The sequence below is a fragment of the Eucyclogobius newberryi genome, unplaced genomic scaffold, assembly GCF_026437365.1.
Source record: "Eucyclogobius newberryi isolate DKJ021-1_F unplaced genomic scaffold, fEucNew1.0.hap1 SCAF_5, whole genome shotgun sequence".
NCBI classification, from domain to species: Eukaryota; Metazoa; Chordata; class Actinopteri; order Gobiiformes; family Gobiidae; genus Eucyclogobius; species Eucyclogobius newberryi.
The window spans coordinates 33656900-33674676 of NW_027316167.1; the positions used below are offsets into that span (position 1 = coordinate 33656900).

Here is a 17777-nt window from a genome sequence, read left to right on the forward strand (position 1 = left end):
GTACTAACATCATACAACATGTACTAACATCATACAACATGTACTAACATCATACAACATGTACTAACATATACAACATCTACTAACATATACAACATCTACTAACATCATACAACATCTACTAACATCATACAACATCTACTAACATCATACAACATGTACTAACATATACAACATCTACTAACATATACAACATGTACTAACATCATACAACATGTACTAACATCATACAACATGTACTAACATCATACAACATGTACTAACATCATACAACATGTACTAACATCATACAACATGTACTAACATCATACAACATGTACTAACATCATACAACATGTACTAACATCATACAACATGTACTAACATCATACAACATGTACTAACATCATACAACATCTTCTAACATCATACAACATCTACTAACATATACAACATCTACTAACATCATACAACGTGTACTAACATCATACAACATGTACTAACATCATACAACATGTACTAACATCATACAACATGTACTAACATCATACAACGTACAAATATTATATTCTAAAAGCCTGAAACGTCATCTCAATTAATCACCAAAATGATTGACCTGACTCTGCTATGGGATTTATTAGTGCATGTTTTTTTTATTGCTTTTATTCATGTGTTTATTTACAGTTTTTTTCATGTGTATTGATTGGCGGTTGTTGGAGGGGCCAGTGATATAGCTTGGCAGCCCCGCTTCCTTCTATCTGCCCCAGGGCAGCTATTGCCACAGTAGATTCTCACCTACATGAAGTGCGAAGTGAATGAATAATGCAATTGAAAGTGTATCTAAGTTATATATATATATATATATATATATATATATATATATATATATATATATATATATATATATATATATATATATCATATCATATCATATCATATCATATCATATACATTATTATCTAAACTCTACAGGAAGTTGGCCATATTGGATCAAACCTGACAACCTTTATTTGTCCCAGAATGGGGAAATTCCAGTGTTGCAACACAGATTAGGTACAAAAGTACAATAATATAAACAGAGAACTTAGAAATAACTCTTATAATCTTAATAATAATAATAACAACACTCTTATTTACAGCTGTTTTATGGACAGAAAATATTGCACCAGGATGATTGACATTATGTCACAGTATTGCGCATGAATTATAAAAAGCTGAATGACACATGCTCAGGGCTAACAGTGTTAATTGTAAAGTCTGTTTCCAGTCGCTCTTAACACTCATTAATGTTCTTGTGTGTTGTGTTCCAGCCGAGCCAAACGCTGCGGTGAAGGAGTACGGTCCCACGCTGGAGGTGACGGCACAGAAGGAGAGGAGACACTCCGTTTCTTCTAACGTGGGCATCCTGATCACACCTAGCGATTCAGAGCCCCCAAAACCGGACCAAACCCAAGACCAGTCCGCTTCGAGTCCCGGACCAACCCCGTCGAGTCCCGGACCAACCCCGTCCAGTCCCGGACCAACCCCGTCGAGTCCCGGGCCAACCCCGTCGAGTCCCGGACCAACCCCGTCGAGTCCCAAGGCCACAGAAAAACACAAACTGGAGGCCACCGTTTCGTGCCCTCTCGAAAAGTCCAAAGTCATGCAACTTCTATCATCGCCGACCTTCAGCTCCCCGCCCACGCGCAGGAGGGCGATGAGCAACCAATGGGCAATGAGTTCTTCGATGAAGCCGGGGTCCAAATCTCCCATCATGCCTCGCTGGGGGTCAGAACACAAAGTGCACCCGTCGCCGTTGGGACAGGCTTCTGGATCGACGCAGGGCGTCGTCGTCGGCGAAGAGCGAACGGAGGAGATGGAGGAAGAGGAGAGGATCTACGCGCCGCTACGGTCCAAAAGTCTAAACGTAAAAACGCGAAAGACGAAAAAGCAGGAGGACGAGGAGGAAGCGGCGAAGAAGCTGCACGGGTCCAGCAGCGTCAGAGATCTGGTGTCGGCGTTCAGCTCCAGGACTGAGGCACCGCCGGACCTGTGAAAACAAATGGACTGGACTCAAAACGTCTCATTTATTCAATTAAAGGTGTTACTTTTTTTTTTAAATCCCAGAATAGCAAATTTTTAGGTTTATAATTTCACTTCCTGTTTGTAATTGATGATGGGAAATCACCCCGCAAACTCACAATATCTTTTATGTGAGAAATAAAAATAAGTGAGAGCGATTTTGTTTTGTTGAATTAATGTTTAGAGGGTCAAAAAAGTTGTTTCTTTGTGTAAATTATGTATAAACTTTGACTGGAATGATTGTCCCTGGTGTGACGTCAATTCCTATCATTTTACTCAACTTTTCTCCACAAATACCTACTCAATTCGTGTAAAACAATAATTGATATGTACAACAGGTATAAATACACCAAATAAAGTCAAAATTAGAAAATCATAAAAACCTGTCATAGGCACTTTTAAAGAGCGGACTCTTCTAAAAACTAAACACACCTTCACCATAATAATGTTTAATGTATAGTAGACAGAAACATATATTATCAATAAATATAATCTAGCTCAATATCTTGAAACATGTCAAATATTGCATACGTGACTGTGTAAATGTATGAAATGGTTAGTTCTGTTAGTTTGGTCTGTTGTACTTTTCATTTTGTGTTTATTTTGATTCACTCTGCAATTTGTATTATGTTTATTAGTTAAATATTTTAGTTAAAATCAAATAAAAGCTGTATAGTCTAAATCAACACGTCTTCCATTCAATTCAAAATCTATCTTTTCTGTGACTTATTTTATTTGTAATGTGTTTCAATTTGTTAGTTCAATTTATAAATACATAATTTATGTAAATATAACACTTATATTTATATGACTAATAATCTTACCCCTTCACTTTGTTAAATGCACATCAACACTGATTAAAGGGAATAAAAACTACCTCTCTTCTGGTTGTGTTTGAAAAATAAAAAAGTACATTCAACATAAAAGTCTGTGTTGTTTGGCTTTGTGCAGACTGGAGTGAAAACTTTAAAAAGTAAATCAGTAAGAGTTAAAAGGTATTATTATAGTTAACATCTGCTTTATAATTAACATCTTTAATTAACATCCTGATGGCAAAACACAACACACATTCAACACATGACGGCATTTGATTTCATTTAGTTTTATTAACTTGTTACAGGTTTGACAAATCTGTTCAAAAGAAAAGAAACCAGAAAAAACAGACCCAAAAAGAATGGATGAAAAGGACAGTGAATGTTACAAAACACAACACCACATTTAAGCATGAATTTACTGTAGCTACAGAATTTTATGTTTGAATTTTGATTTGATTCGGTGCATTCCAGTTTCAGCCCAGAACCAGTGTTGATTTCGACATTGTTTTCATCACTATTTTTCTTACTAAAACTTAAGAAAAACCTTATCATAACGACTAAAACTATGACTAAAGTTACATGCATTCTGATGACTAAAACTATGACTTTAAAGATGATCTAACAAAAGTACTAATAATAATACGAATAATAAAAAGTTAAATTTATCAGAGTTAAAATACATAATACATTTGCATGTACTGACAAAAACTAGACCAAAACTAAAAAGAATTACTGACTAAAACAAAACAAAAATTTGGTCAATCAGCGTCACAAAATATCAATTTATTATTTGTATTGATTGTGGTATAAAAATGTGTGTGTTTGGTTTTGTTCTAGTTCCACTGGCAGTTGTGGTGTTTGTCTTTTATCCAGATTTAAATATTGTAATTGTTTTGCATAAAAACAGTGGCGAAAATGTGGATCTTCAAGTCTGCCATGTATTTTGCTATTTTATAGTGTTATCCGGTTTTTCTTGTATTTTTTTGTTTCTTTTCATTATTTTCAGTTGTTGGTAGGATCATTGTGAATAGGCATTTGATAATTTGGGGTAAATTTTTCATTTTCACAACATCAATACGGCCAAATAAGGACATTTTTCCAACATCTTGGGGAAACTTCAGTTTTATTTTAAGGATAATTGAGGTTGAAGATTTCTGACATGCCAATTCATAGGTATTTTATATTATTTGACTTTAGGGAGGGTAAAGAGTCCTTAATCTGAAGAATATCATGAGTCTTTAGTAATTTGAGACAATATCAGTGTGTTGTGTAGTTGGATAAGGTTTCTTTAATGTTGGGTAATGTTTCTTTTAGTGATTTTTTAAAATGTTGAATATATAATAATAGATCATCTGCCCAACGGCTTATTTTATTTTACATTTATTTCACACTTTCATCCAGACTGACCAATGTGCGGACAGAAACGTGTGGTGCATTGTGGGTAATGTGTGTACTTTCCAACATGTGAGCGCTCGGAAAATGTCTGTTTTCACCTGCCCCCTATCCCCGCCCCGCTCGACACAAGCCAGGTTTGCTGCAGCATAGATTTAGGTTCTAAACAAGATCAATATGGGATAATCCGGCGGGAAATTTAGAGATTATATATTTTCAGCAAAACAAGCGAAATCACACTTTTGTTTAATGCACAAGACGTTTTTCAAATTGAAATTTTTCCATATTTATGTTTAAAAAAGGTATGAGTAATATAAAAATAACCCCTCAGTTGATTCGGGCGGTCTCAAACTGTAAAGAAAAGTACTTTTTAAAAATGTAGTTCAGTAGAAAGTACAAATACTGCTCTCAAATGTAAAAGTAAAAAAGTATCCACTATGATATGTTAAGTATTTGTGAAACATTGGACTACCAATTGTATGTATTTGACAAATGTTCAAAAATTAAAAACGCCAAGAATGTAATCCATTACATGTTATTGTGAAAAGCCACTGAGAAGAGAACATTAAGCCGTTTTAGATCAGTACTGCAGTTTACAATGAACAACATGTAAAATTATATGAAAGTTTACCACTAAACACCAGAAAAAAAGCATAATATGTCTTCTTTAAACAGAAAAGCACAGAATCACCGCTGAACCGTCGTTATTACATTTCGATTTAACATTGTCGTATCGCCTGATCATAACACTACACATTTCATCATTTATTTTCCAGTTTTGCCCTCGTCCTATTTGACCTTGCTGTCTGGGGGCCCGGCGGGTTTGCCTGGCTGACCCTTGACCTTGGTGTCGTAGGTTCCCTGGTGCCTGTACGAGCTCACATAGCCCGTGTTCTCCACCAGATTCTCTCGGCCCTGGCGCCCTCGGCCTCTGCCGCTGCCGTCAAAGCGCTCCTTGTGTGAGCCCGTGTATTTGGACGTGTCGGTCAAGCGGTCCACTGCGCCCGTTTTATCCACTTTCTGCAAAAATAAAGACATATATTAATTTTAGAGTGCAGTCTACAGACTTTTTTTCTTTATTCTTTTTTCATGTTATTTCTTTTCTTTACATAAGTCAGTGTGTTTGATGTAAAAAATTAAAATAAAACTGCAAGTAAATCTGTTCTCAACTAGGACTAGAAACACCCAAACAAGTCTACATCAGGACCAAACTACTGTCAAAGCACATGACAATAATCAATGATTCAAACACAGATCACAATTGTAACATGTTCTCTGCAGGTTCTACAGCCAGTTCAACCACAAACTGCACAATCTGATCCAGGAACAGTGACCAAAGACACAGAACACGACAGAACACAACAGATCACAACAGATCACAACAGATCACAACAGATCACAACAGATCACAACAGATCACAACAGAACACAACAGATCACACAACAGAACACGACAGAACACAACAGAACACACAACAGAACACAACAGATCACAACAGATCACAACAGAACACAACAGAACACACAACAGAACACAACAGATCACAACAGATCACAACAGAACACAACAGATCACACAACAGAACACAACAGATCACAACAGATCACAACAGAACACAACAGAACACACAACAGAAAACAACAGATCACAACAGATCACAACAGAACACAACAGATCACACAACAGAACACAACAGATCACAACAGATCACAACAGAACACAACAGAACACACAACAGAACACAACAGAACACAACAGAACACACAACAGAACACAACAGAACACAACAGAACACACAACAGAACACAACAGATCACAACAGATCACAACAGATCACAACAGATCACAACAGAACACAACAGATCACACAACAGAACACAACAGAACACAACAGAACACACAACAGAACACAACAGAAAACAACAGAACACGACAGAACACAACAGATCACAACAGAACACAACAGATCACACAACAGAACACAACAGAACACAACAGAACACAACAGAACACGACAGAACACAACAGAACACAACAGAACACGACAGAACACAACAGAACACACAACAGAACACAACAGAACACAACAGAACACACAACAGAACACAACAGAACACAACAGAACACACAACAGAACACAACAGATCACAACAGATCACAACAGAACACAACAGAACACACAACAGAACACAACAGATCACACAACAGAACACAACCGAACACAACAGATCACACAACAGAACACAACAGAACACACAACAGAACACAACAGATCCCAACAGATCACAACAGAACACAACAGAACACAACAGAACACAACAGATCACACAACAGAACACGACAGATCACAACAGAACACACAACAGAACACAACAGAACACAACAGAACACACAACAGAACACAACAGATCACAACAGAACACAACAGAACACAACAGAACACAACAGAACACAACAGAACACACAACAGAACACAACAGATCACAACAGATCACAACAGAACACAACAGAACACACAACAGAACACAACAGAACACAACAGAACACAACAGAACACAACAGAACACGACAGAACACAACAGAACACAACAGAACACACAACAGAACACAACAGAAAACAACAGAACACGACAGAACACGACAGAACACGACAGAACACAACAGAACACACAACAGAACACAACAGATCACGACAGAAAACGACAGAACACGACAGAACACGACAGAACACAACAGAACACACAACAGAAAACAACAGAACACAACAGAACACAACAGAACACAACAGAACACAACAGAACACACAACAGAACACAACAGAACACAACAGAACACAACAGAAAACAACAGAACACGACAGAACACGACAGAACACAACAGAACACAACAGAACACAACAGAAAACAACAGAACACGACAGAACACGACAGAACACGACAGAACACAACAGAACACAACAGAACACAACAGAACACACAACAGAACACAACAGAACACAACAGAACACAACAGAACACACAACAGAACACGACAGAACACAACAGAACACAACAGAACACAACAGAACACACAACAGAACACAACAGAACACAACAGAACACAACAGAACACACAACAGAACACAACAGAACACACAACAGAACACAACAGAACACAACAGAACACAACAGAAAACAACAGAACACAACAGAACACAACAGAACACACAACAGAACACAACAGAACACACAACAGAACACAACAGAACACACAACAGAACACAACAGAACACACAACAGAACACAACAGAACGACAGAACACAAAACAAAGTGTAAAGAATAAAGTGGATGGCGGTGAATGCACCTTTGCAATTGGCTCCAAATCAAAAGCAACAACAACAACAACAACAACGAGAGAACATGACAGAGAACACAACAGAACACGATATTGCCATTATCGTTCATCTTCCATCGCAAATTTGAGTTGAAATATTTTGAAATATTTAAAATATTATGATTACTTTATATCATTCCAAAAATAAGATCTTGTCTGTTTGATGTCATGACAATAGTAATACGTAAATATAGCCGCAAGCGGCAATGATCGGCCCTCGCCACGCCGCCGCCACGCCGCCGCCACGCCGCAAGAGGAGGGGGCGCTAACGCGCCCCAGTTGTCCTTTTATTACGCCTACTGCTGAATCTGTGACGCTGTCACATCTTCTCCCCTTTGTTTTACCATCAAAAAGCAATTTTATTTTGAATTCTTGGCAAAATGTGTGGCTTTGCCGCACAGACACCGTGACTCTTTGAATAAAAATGTGGATAACTTTTGATGGTCCACACCTGAAGATGAGTCTCACCAAATTTCACGTTAATAGGGCTAACGCCCTGGGAGGAGTTGGTGAAAGTCTAAAGTGTAAACATGTTCTGGTGATTTCCCCATTGGAATAACATGGGAGGTTTCGCCCATCGCTACAGCAAAGCCGTAACAATTATGACATGGGTCTCATTGACTTTTTTGATGGGGCCAAAATTGAGTTTTGTGTCCAATTTCAGATAATTTCGCAAAACTAAATAACCATATAAAATCTGTAGGGGGCGCTGTGGCGCCAAATGAATTAATTTCACTTCAAGTAGGTTTAGGGCAAAGAGTTTAACAACTGATTCTAATTTGACGCAATTCGGACATTATCTGCGCAAACGGCAGAAATGTTAAATTTGGGAGATTTCTGAAATTCTAGCTAAAGTTTCAAAGAGACCGTGAGAGGTATCAATGTAATTTGAATAACTTTTGATGTCCCACTCCTCAGTAGCATTTTCACCAAATTTCAGCTTTTTAGAGCCAACGCCCTGGGAGGAGTTCGTAAAAGTACGGCGTTTGGAAAAACTCCTGAGTCATGCTTAGCCATTTTTGAACCAATATGGCCGACATTTGGTTGGGTGGACGGCGCTGCCGTAATAATATTTTTTTACTTCTCTTGTCACCATCTACGAAGGAGTGAGTGTTTGGAAGTGGGCGAGCGCTTCGTGCTCGATTTCGTGCGCACTACGTGCGCACTTTCGCAGCCGTGCTTCGCACGGTCTTACGAGATTAATAGGCCTCTCGCCAGCTTGTGGCGCTCGGGCCTAATAATAAAAGTGTGTGGAGCAGTTCTTCTCTGACCGTGACTCCAGCGTTGGCGGGTTCTTTTCCCTCGATGAGTTTGTGGACGGACTGCAGCGCCTCGTCCTTGTCCTGCTCTGGAAACCTCTTCTGAGCCAACATCTCCAGAGCCTTCTTAAAGTCTGCGTAGGACATGCCACGGGACGTCTTTGGTCTGAAAACACAAGGCATCACAGCTCCACTCGAGTCAAAAGTTTAAGACCGCTGCACGCTGTCTGCAATAACTATCAGACAGCGTGCCGTCCTCCTCCTTTGAGCTCCTCCTTTCAGGGTTTGTTTCAACAGTTTTGTTCATCAAATATCCCTGAATACAATATATACTTCTCAGCTCAGGGTGTGAAACTTTAAGTATATTATTGAAAGTCTCAAGGTTTTGCACCAGTGAAATGTTTGAGATTCTGTGTTGTTACAATCTGAAATTTTGTTAATTAATATATGTATCACGAGCTCTAGTTTGTCCTGAGAGTTCTGTCGGATTCAGTTCTAACATGTGGCGATATTTCTTATACTATTTGTCCAGTATTTTGACATTGTACTTTTTATGATCATGCTGTATTTCTCTGTGTTCTTAAATGAAATACCACACATAAAATGAACTACTCACATGAGTTTGGAGAAGATGATATCAGTATCGGTGCTGGTGACGTGTTTTCCGTCGATGATCTTACAGTCTTTGCACAGTTTGGCCCATTTCTGGCCCGGCATTTCTGAAGCAGCCGCGGCTTTGTGGTCTCCGTGCACCGCAAACCTTCTGAAGGCCACGAGAAGGTCGTCCACGTCTGAGCTCTTCGCCATCACGCTGTTTTCTGCAACACCCAAACACACAAGCAATATTATATTTACTATTATTTTGTAATCCCTCATTTGTCCAGGAGTGGTCCATGTTTCAAAGGAAGTTATCTGGACACTGAAATCTCAAGCCACCAATCCCATTTAAAGAAGGAGTTTCTTTCTCAAAAAATTCCCTCTCCCTACTTAAAATGTTTGCCTCACTGTCTTCAAACGCTTTAGCTGAAGCTTTAGAAGATGCTTTAGATGACGCCTTTCTGAAGTTGCACAGCTGATTGTAAACCAGAACTGAAGTGCCTTCTGTGATGATATAGTCTTTGGTTGCCTGACCCGCCAGCCCCGCCCACATTCTGTTCGAATGCGTCTCGGTCTGGACTCGGAGTCGTCAATAGCCAATGAGATCGTCGGTATTCCATCTACCGACCAATTTACTAATCCCAGGCGGAGGTTTTAACGCGTCACACTGAGATACGGCAGTAGCTCTTCACCCCCGTTCCAAAACATTCAAGATGGCGGACCCGGCTCGTGACCCAGTGTTTACTTCTGCTCTCGCTTCGGTTTGAACAATCAGGAAAGTCCGCTCTACTCGCCGTGATGAACGTGTGTTAAATGCGGTTATACGAAGGGCGTCATCGCGATTCAGGAGATATTTTCTGCCTTCGGGGACGGATATCGCGGAACACGCCTTGTTGACATGGGCTACGTAATATCTGGTTAAGCGTGTCGCGTTTTTTGCGTCACTTCTGGGTTTATGTGATTGGTTCTGTCTCTTGCTCTAAACTCCGCCCTAGAAATTGAAACGCAGCGGTCGAGCCCCAGAGCCACACACAGTTTTGATATGTAGTTTGTCAAAACGTGTTGGGAACGGCTGGTCAGGCAAAGTCTTTGGTGCATTTTTCATGCACACATTTTATATTGTATTGTTGATTTTATGGATAGCCTCAAAAAGACTGGTTTAGAACTATTCCAAAAAACGTTGTTCTCTGTAATGTTTAATTTTCATTCTATATATTTATATACTTTTTATGGCTTTAATCTTATTTCAATATACAGTAAAGAAAGTGTATTGGCCTCTACTTTTGTCCAATTCAATTTAATTTAATGGATAAGTGTCCCAGAGCATCCCTTGACCTTTGACCCACTTTCCATTTGATTCTGATCCTTCATTGTCCAGCTTTTGCACCAACTCAAGACCGATTATGTGAACACGCCTATGGCACAGGACACGTATGCTAGGCTCCAAGTGCAGCCAGCCGCCGTGTAATGAGTTCGGATCCCGACTCTGACTTTAGTTTACTGCATGTCCTCCCTTCTCTCTCATCCCCATTTCACACTGTTCTTTCCTCTCTAATAAAGCCTACGGGCAAAAAATATATTTTTTTTAAAAAAGAAGGAAAATGCAGGTTTTGTACGAGGTGGACCCAGGAAAGGCTGGTGAGTCCGTGCTAGATTCCTGCAGGTCGTGTTTACGACTTCACCTCTCTTTGCTCACCTTCTCCAACAAAGCTCCTGTTTGTCCATTCTTCAATCTAAATCTCTCGGGAAGCTAAAAAACGCCGGAGAATAAGAGGTGTTTCTTACGGTTATTGCCATTGTAGTCCAGATTTCTTTATGGGCTTTGACTTGGTCCTGGTTTGGTCCTGTTCTAATAAAGTCTGGTTTTAGTCATTGTTCAGGTAGATTGAAGTTGATGTTTAGAGATTGAAGAATGGGTCGAATGCGGAAGACAAAATTGGTCAAAAAAGTTTAAATTAGAAGCTCACATTGTTCTGTATTAGAGTTCAGCTCAGATACTACTTCAAAACTAGCATTGAGACTAGATTTGAGCAGGTATAGGTTGCTGAAATGAACCTTTCCTGAACAGAGAGAAATAATCTAGATGCCACCTTTTTAGTCTAATTAGATTTATTAGGTTTTGGATTTCTGACTATAAACTTGTGCCACCTTTTTGTCAACTTTTCATTTCAAATCAAACTTAAGATCCTTAATTATCTATCCACAAGCCTAAATCAAGATAGCCTTAACAATTTCAATGGAACAGTCTTTAAATCGCTAACTAAAGACAACCTTAAGTATTTGGTTGATGTTTATTTGAAGAAGACTGGACTTAACGGCGTTCCATATCTGAAAGCTCTTGGCTTACTTTCTTTAGTGTGGAAGAGAGCTGTTGCGAATCCGCCAAAGATGTGGTGATTTTTTGAGTTTTCTGGTGATTAAATAGACAGAGCAATGAAATGTGAGCTATTGTTCAAATATAACAAAGAATGTGCGAGCCAGTGTGTTTGCTTTGGGCGTTTGTCCCTGCCATTTCATCTCAGTATCACAAAGAGCATGAAAAATGTCTGTGCGTCACTGAAAAATGGAAAAAATTGCATTTGGGCTGAACTTGACAAACTTGAACTTGAATAGAAATAACATTAGAGTCTGAAAACAGCTGCTGTGTTCACATCATTTCAGCTCTGTTTGATGTGGGATTCATTTCAAAATCTGCCCTGAACCACGACGAGGCCTGAACCACGACGAGGCCTGAACCACGACGAGGCCTGAACCACGACGAGGCCTGAACCACGACGAGGCCTGAACCACGACGAGGCCTGAACCACGACGAGGCCTGGACCACGACGAGGCCTGAACCACGACGAGGCCTGAACCACGACGAGGCCCCACCTGTGTGTCCTGAGAAAAACACTGGAACCATTGTCTACTAAAGGTGACGCCTCATTTAGTCTTTGTTTCAGAAGAATCACAAGTCTGATCCGGTTCAGATTTCTCTACATTAGTTTGTTTATTATGGAAAAGATTTTGAAAAATGTTTTGTTTTTTTCTGTGCGTCAGCCGATGAAGTACTTACACCAAAATACTACAGTACTTATAATGAAATACATTTAAAGGCCTGTTTCAAGACTGTACTGGACTGGACCTTTAATCAGAATTAGTTGTATTGCCATTGTCAGTGAATAATTCACCAACTTGCTTCGGCAATAAGGTACAACATAAAACAATGTATAATAATAATAATAATAATAATGATAATAGTAAAGACTATAGACTATGCTTGAATAAGATAAAACAAGGGCATGCAAAATAAAATATATGTGGAATAAAAGTAATTTAAATACAATATATATACAACAATATCTGAATAATAGTGCAAAACTGTGTTATAGGTCAAGTATTATTTACCTGGTGTTATTAAGGTGTTAGATCTTATAAAGTGTTCATGAGTCCAATGGCAGAGGGAAATGAACTGTTCTTGTGACGGGAGGTTCTGGTCCGGATGGACCGAGGCCTCCTGTCTGAGGGGAGTGTCTCAAATAGTCCATGTACAGGGTGAGAAGGATTGACCCAAAGTCCTGGAGACGTACAGGTCCTGCAGAAATGGAAGTCTGCAGCCGATCACCTTCTCAGCAGAGCGCACAATGTGCTGTAGTCTCTGTTTGTCCCTGGCTGTGGCTCCAGCGTACCACACGGTGATGGAGGAGGTGAGGATGGACTCAATGATGGCCGTGTAGAACTGCAACATCATCTCAACGTCAACAGGTGAGGGGGGCTGTGGCTTTCCTGAAGCCCACGATCATCTCCACTGTCTTCTGGGCGTTGAGCTCCAGGTTGTTACCACTTTACCAGGACACCAGCTGGTCCACCCCCTCCTGCCGACAGACAGAACCCGAGTAGAGTGGTGTTGTTGTCCACAAATAGAATCCTGGCATAGGTTCCCGGGGAGTCCAGATTCTGCAAGATGAAGTGGAGTGCCAGGTTGATGACGTCATCCACAGACTTGTTGGCTCTGTAGGCGAACTGCAGGGGGTCCAGCAGGGAGGAGGTGAAGGACTTGAGGTGGGGCAGGACCAGGCGCTCAAACCACTTTATGACTACAGTCAGTGTCGCAGGCCTGTGGTCATTAAATGCAGTGATCTGGGGCTTCTTGGGGACAGGGACAATGATGGACAACTTGAAGCAGGCAGGAACATGGCATGACTCCAGGGAGGTGTAAAAAATGTCTGTGAAGACGGGAGTCAGCTCCTCTGCACACTCCTTCAGAGTGGAGGGGGAGTCACTGTCTGGCCCATCAGCTTTGGTGCATTCACACTGGTTTGAGCTCAGTTTAGTTCTGATGTAGACTTGGTTTAGACCTGGTTTAATTCTGATTTAGACTTGGTTTAGTCCTGGGTTTGCCCTGATGTAGACTCAGTTTAGTGCTGGGTTTGTCCTGATCTAGACTTGGTTTAGTACTGGGTTTGTTCTGCTGTAGACTTGGTTTAGTCCTGATGTAGACTTGGTTTAGTGCTGGTTTAGTCCTGATGTAGACTCAGTTTAGTACTGGGTTTGTCCTGATGTAGACTTGGTTTAGTCCTGGGTTTGTCCTGATGTAGACTTGGTTTAGTACTGGGTTTGTTCTGCTGTAGACTTGGTTTAGTCCTGATGTAGACTTGGTTTAGTGCTGGTTTAGTCCTGATGTAGACTCAGTTTAGTACTGGGTTTGTCCTGATGTAGACTTGGTTTAGTCCTGGGTTTGTCCTGATGTAGACTTGGTTTAGGTAAACGTGACATTTCCTGAGCTGTTTTAGAAAGATCTTGTGCTTTATCAAAACCAGTGCAAGACCATGTGGCGACATACACAAAGTACTATCATTTTGTGTCTGTTTTTATTTTTTGAATCATGCCTTTCCCTCAGTATCGACACAGCGCCTGGAGTGACTCTGGCGTTGACACTCGGCGGGACAAACGGCAGGAGCAGGAGGCGGCTCACACTTCTCCTCCAAACACACTCACAAATCAAGTTTAACAGCTCAAAGTCAAAGGGCCTTTTTTCATTACTCAATCTAGATTACTGGTACCGTTCAATGAACCTGCTTATTTATTCTGCCCACACTCTGCACTGTACATAAACATACAGCATAGAGCCACTTATTGTACATAACTGTGCTGTAGCTTTATATTTTACTCTACTTGCACTGTGTTCTGTTAGATTTGGGTCTATTTCAATCGTTATTTATCGTCACTTCTTCTGCTCTTATCTCATAAACGATCTCATAGTTAACATTATTCAGGCTTTTTAAACTATATACCTTTGGGATATTACACAATATTATTTTATGCAATTTAAAGTTGTGCAGAAAACCACTAAAAGCAACAACACATTTGTACACAGACCCTCAGATGTTCAGGTAGGTTCCAGAAAATAAATTATGTTTCTATACATTTGCAAAATAGATCATTTGCTACATAAAAAAAGGCCAGCAGAAGGTTGTTGTTTGGAAGATTTAACAAACAAAAACACACAGAATGAAAGAAGGAAATGCTCAGGAATGTTTAGCTGAATGAAAATCCACCAGTGAATATCTTAATTGCACAACTCTATGTAAATTGTACGGAAAAGTGATCAATAAATTGACACACATTTATGTTTTCTCTGAAAGAATTTGACAAAATGTGTATCCTGAATTTACAAAAACTGTACAAACCTTAAAAGTCATAAAAAAGTAATCTCACAAACATTCTGCACTCAAAACATGTGCAAAAACGTCTTCTGTGTTAAATATGCACAACAAAGTGGTAAACGTTGCCTACACAAAGGTTTGCAGATGGCTGAAGCAGTAAAATGTCTTACCTGTGAGATTCTCCTGAGCTCTTCTCCGCTCTGGCCCATTGAAAAGAGCTTTAAACGTCCGCTCTGTTATGGTCTGTTTACTCGGTCACCCAGAGACGCTGTGTAACATCAGGGAGGGGCTCGGGGCAGACAGGCAGCTGTGGGGTAGTGGGCTAAGGACTCGCCTTTGAACTGCAGGGTTAGAGGTTAGATTCCCGAGCATGTATGGTGCAGTTAAGGTGAAAGTGAGACACACATTTGACTAAAACGTATAACAAGGTACAAAGAAACAACATGCATAATATTAATAATAATAACTGACTGAAACTTTGCAAGCATGACTCATCTGTGACCCAGATGTTCAAATCAAACACAGCTGTTGAGTTATTCTTAATTATATAAACACTAGACATGATGAACAGGTCGTTGCAGTTATAATTGTGTGTTTTGGTTCAAGACAATTCTCCAATCAGAAGCAGAATGAGCCTCACATGAGTCTCTCATTTGTGTTAAACCTGTGCTTTGTCCTCTGATCTGAATGGTCTTTATCTAAAGCAGAGAGTTCCCTCTGCAGGGTGGCTGGGTGCTCCCTTAGAGATAGGGTGAGGAGCTCAGTCACATGGAAGGAGCTCGGAGTAGAGCCGCTGCTCCTCCACATCCAGGCGAGCCAGCTGAGGTGGCTCTGGCATCTGTTACGGATCCTCCTGCTCGCTCCCTGGGGAAGACCCAGGACACACTGGAAGGACAATGTCTCTCTGGGGCCTAGGAACGCCTCGGGATCCTCCTGGAGGAGCTGGGGGAGGTGTCTGGGGTGAGGGAAGACTGGGCCTCCCCGCTCAGACTGCTGTCCCCATGACCCGGCCCAGCGGACGAAATGGAATTAATTAGATAAACATGAAAAAATGTCATATACGTTTGTTTAATTATTGTAATTATGGGTTTCAGAATAATGAGAAATGAGGCTTGTTGTCATGGTGATTAACAATCTAAGAAGAATGAATACAAATAAGATAAGAAGAATGAATACAGCAGGGTTGTCCAATCTATGGCCAAATAATATTTGGCCATTCTATAGCTCCAGGTCGTGTTAAAGGAACAGAAGCTCTCACAAAGCTCTTAAATCCACACAATCCACCGCTCTGTGGAAGCGTTTCCGTGTGCGGGAGATCTGTGTTTGACCCACACTTCGAAGGTTAACTCTGCAGGGAGCAGTGGGCAGTAAGTTATTTAGCACATTTGATCATTTCCTTATGTGAACTCATCTCCTGACTCTTGGGAAAAGTGTTGTTGAGAACGTCCTCTGCCTCACCCTCAGCTCGGGTCATGTGGGTTTGGGTTTGTTTGGTCCCGTCTCCAGAGCGATGTCCGTGGGCTGAGGCAGATGAGGTCACTTCTCTCTCTCGCTCTCTCGCACTTCCTGGACACTTAAAGGCCAAAACCTCTGGACCTGCTGTAAAATATGCCCGAGGTCATGTGACTCAGCTGCTGTACGTAACTGAGGAGTAAATAAAGCTTGTTTGTTTTGAGAGAAGAGTGCGAATAGTGAGACATACTCAAGTCTCCACCCTCAGTAACGATGACATCATGCAAAGTGTCCTGTAAATACGGTCATTGTGGACATGTGAAAGAGTCAATCCTACAACTCGTTTCCGTGATTGGTTCAAGAAAGATAAAAAGCTAAAAGGTGAAACAAACCACAGAAGCGTAACTTTGTAAACGAACACAAAGGTGAGTCAAGTGTTGCCAGTTTGTTCTCTGATTTGCAGTTTTTGTGCTATTTCTACCACCTTATTATGTCTTTTGACTTTATCTGGTGTATTTTTACCTGTTGTAAATGGAAATTATAGTTTTACATCAATCGAGTAGCTGTTTGTGGATAAGTTTTAAAAAATCTGTAGAAAATAGCAAAAAGTTACAGCACACCCATACCCAAGGTTTATGCATAATTTACACAAAATAAACAACTTTTTTACCCTCTAAATAATAATTCAACAAAATAAAGGTCATTTATTGTTATTTGTCAAATAAAAAAAATATGGCAGATGTGTTTTTGCCCAGTGTTTGCTGAGTAATTTACTATTGTGATGTCATCAATTACAAACAGGAAGTGAAATTATAACCCTAAAAATGTGCTATCCTGGGATACATATTTTATCATTTTTAGCAACATTTCAAATATATTTATCTTAACTGCATTTTAGTTCAATGAGTGGTCCGACCTGTCAGAGGCACTTTAAAGGTTTATGTTTATGTTGATATTTTAAGGACTTCTGACAATTTAAAGTTGCATCAACTTTTTCTTATAAACAAGCAAAATCTGTTTTTCCCACACTACACAGTCTTTATTTCATTGTTAAACATTTATCTCCGGCAAACAAAAAGAGACAAGTGAGTCACTATGGAGACAGTGGACATCCAAGGGAACGCCCACTAACAAACCCATTCATTCTAATGTGGAAGAATTGAACACCTGCAAGAGCCGACATAAGTTTATACAACTGTATAA

At 40.1% G+C, this 17777-nt stretch overlaps 2 protein-coding genes across 3 annotated transcripts in view; one reads left to right on the top strand and one right to left on the bottom strand.

Annotated features, from left to right (window-relative positions):
- LOC140381214 (transient receptor potential cation channel subfamily M member 1-like) overlaps positions 1–2063 on the top strand; it is a 46886-nt gene extending 44823 nt beyond the window's left edge. For both annotated transcript variants that reach the window (XM_072465240.1, XM_072465241.1), the window contains exon 28: positions 1290–2063. In XM_072465240.1, the coding sequence (XP_072321341.1) occupies positions 1290–2014 (725 nt within the window). In that variant the 3' untranslated portion in view covers positions 2015–2063. The remainder of the gene's footprint in view (positions 1–1289) is intronic.
- A 2940-nt stretch (positions 2064–5003) lies between these two features.
- Positions 5004–15403, bottom strand: LOC140381244 (tubulin polymerization-promoting protein family member 3-like). Its single transcript, XM_072465279.1, has 4 exons — positions 15293–15403; positions 9497–9698; positions 8893–9046; positions 5004–5267 (listed from the first exon to the last, which is right to left on the bottom strand). Exons 2-4 carry the CDS (start codon positions 9685–9687, stop codon positions 5037–5039), a joined length of 576 nt encoding a protein of 191 aa, XP_072321380.1. The 5' UTR covers positions 9688–9698; positions 15293–15403; the 3' UTR covers positions 5004–5036.
- Positions 15404–17777: the final 2374 nt, after the last annotated feature.